Source organism: Plasmopara halstedii, assembly GCF_900000015.1.
Source record: "Plasmopara halstedii genome assembly, contig: Scaffold_430, whole genome shotgun sequence".
Classification (NCBI taxonomy): Eukaryota; Oomycota; class Peronosporomycetes; order Peronosporales; family Peronosporaceae; genus Plasmopara; species Plasmopara halstedii.
The window spans coordinates 1,055,187-1,055,663 of record NW_020187350.1 but is presented as its reverse complement, the minus strand read 5'-3'; the positions used below and the strand labels follow the sequence as shown (position 1 = coordinate 1,055,663).

At 48.8% G+C, this 477-nt stretch overlaps 1 protein-coding gene across 1 annotated transcript in view; it reads left to right on the top strand.

Annotated features, from left to right (window-relative positions):
• Positions 1-40: 40 nt before the first annotated feature.
• Positions 41-477, top strand: part of PHALS_09791 (dynein 1 light intermediate) — a gene marked incomplete at both ends in the record, with an annotated part of 920 nt that continues 483 nt past the window's right edge. Inside the window, one exon of the mRNA XM_024725108.1 lies at positions 41-243. Within this exon, the coding sequence (XP_024575918.1) occupies positions 41-243 (203 nt within the window). The remainder of the gene's footprint in view (positions 244-477) is intronic.

The following is a 477-nucleotide window of genomic DNA, read 5'->3' as shown; positions in this document are numbered from 1 at the left end:
GAATATAACTTCGAGGTGAAGTATAAGCCGGGAAATCAGAATGCTTTGGCTGACGCGTCGTCACGCAGACCAGACTATGAGCTTGCTCATATTTCAACTGTCGTCTGTGACGGATATGATCCGCACCACGTATGCGGGTGACGGGATGTGTGAAGCGCTGCAACGGGCTCTCGGGAGCAAGGAGTTTGGGGACTCGGACAAGAAATTATCACTAAGACTGCGTGCACGATTGCACCGATATTGGTTGAATAACGGCTTGCTATATTATAGCACCAATTCAGCGGATACACCACGAATTGCGGTTTATCATGATGTTTGAAATATTGCATCCTCTATGAGGCTCACGACACGTCACTCAGTGGTTATCTCGGCCGTAAGAAAACGTACAACTCTGTGAGTCACCACTATTGGTGGCCCAAGCTGTACAAACGGACGAGCATCTATCTGCGCACGTGTGAGACGTGTCAACGGGTGAAA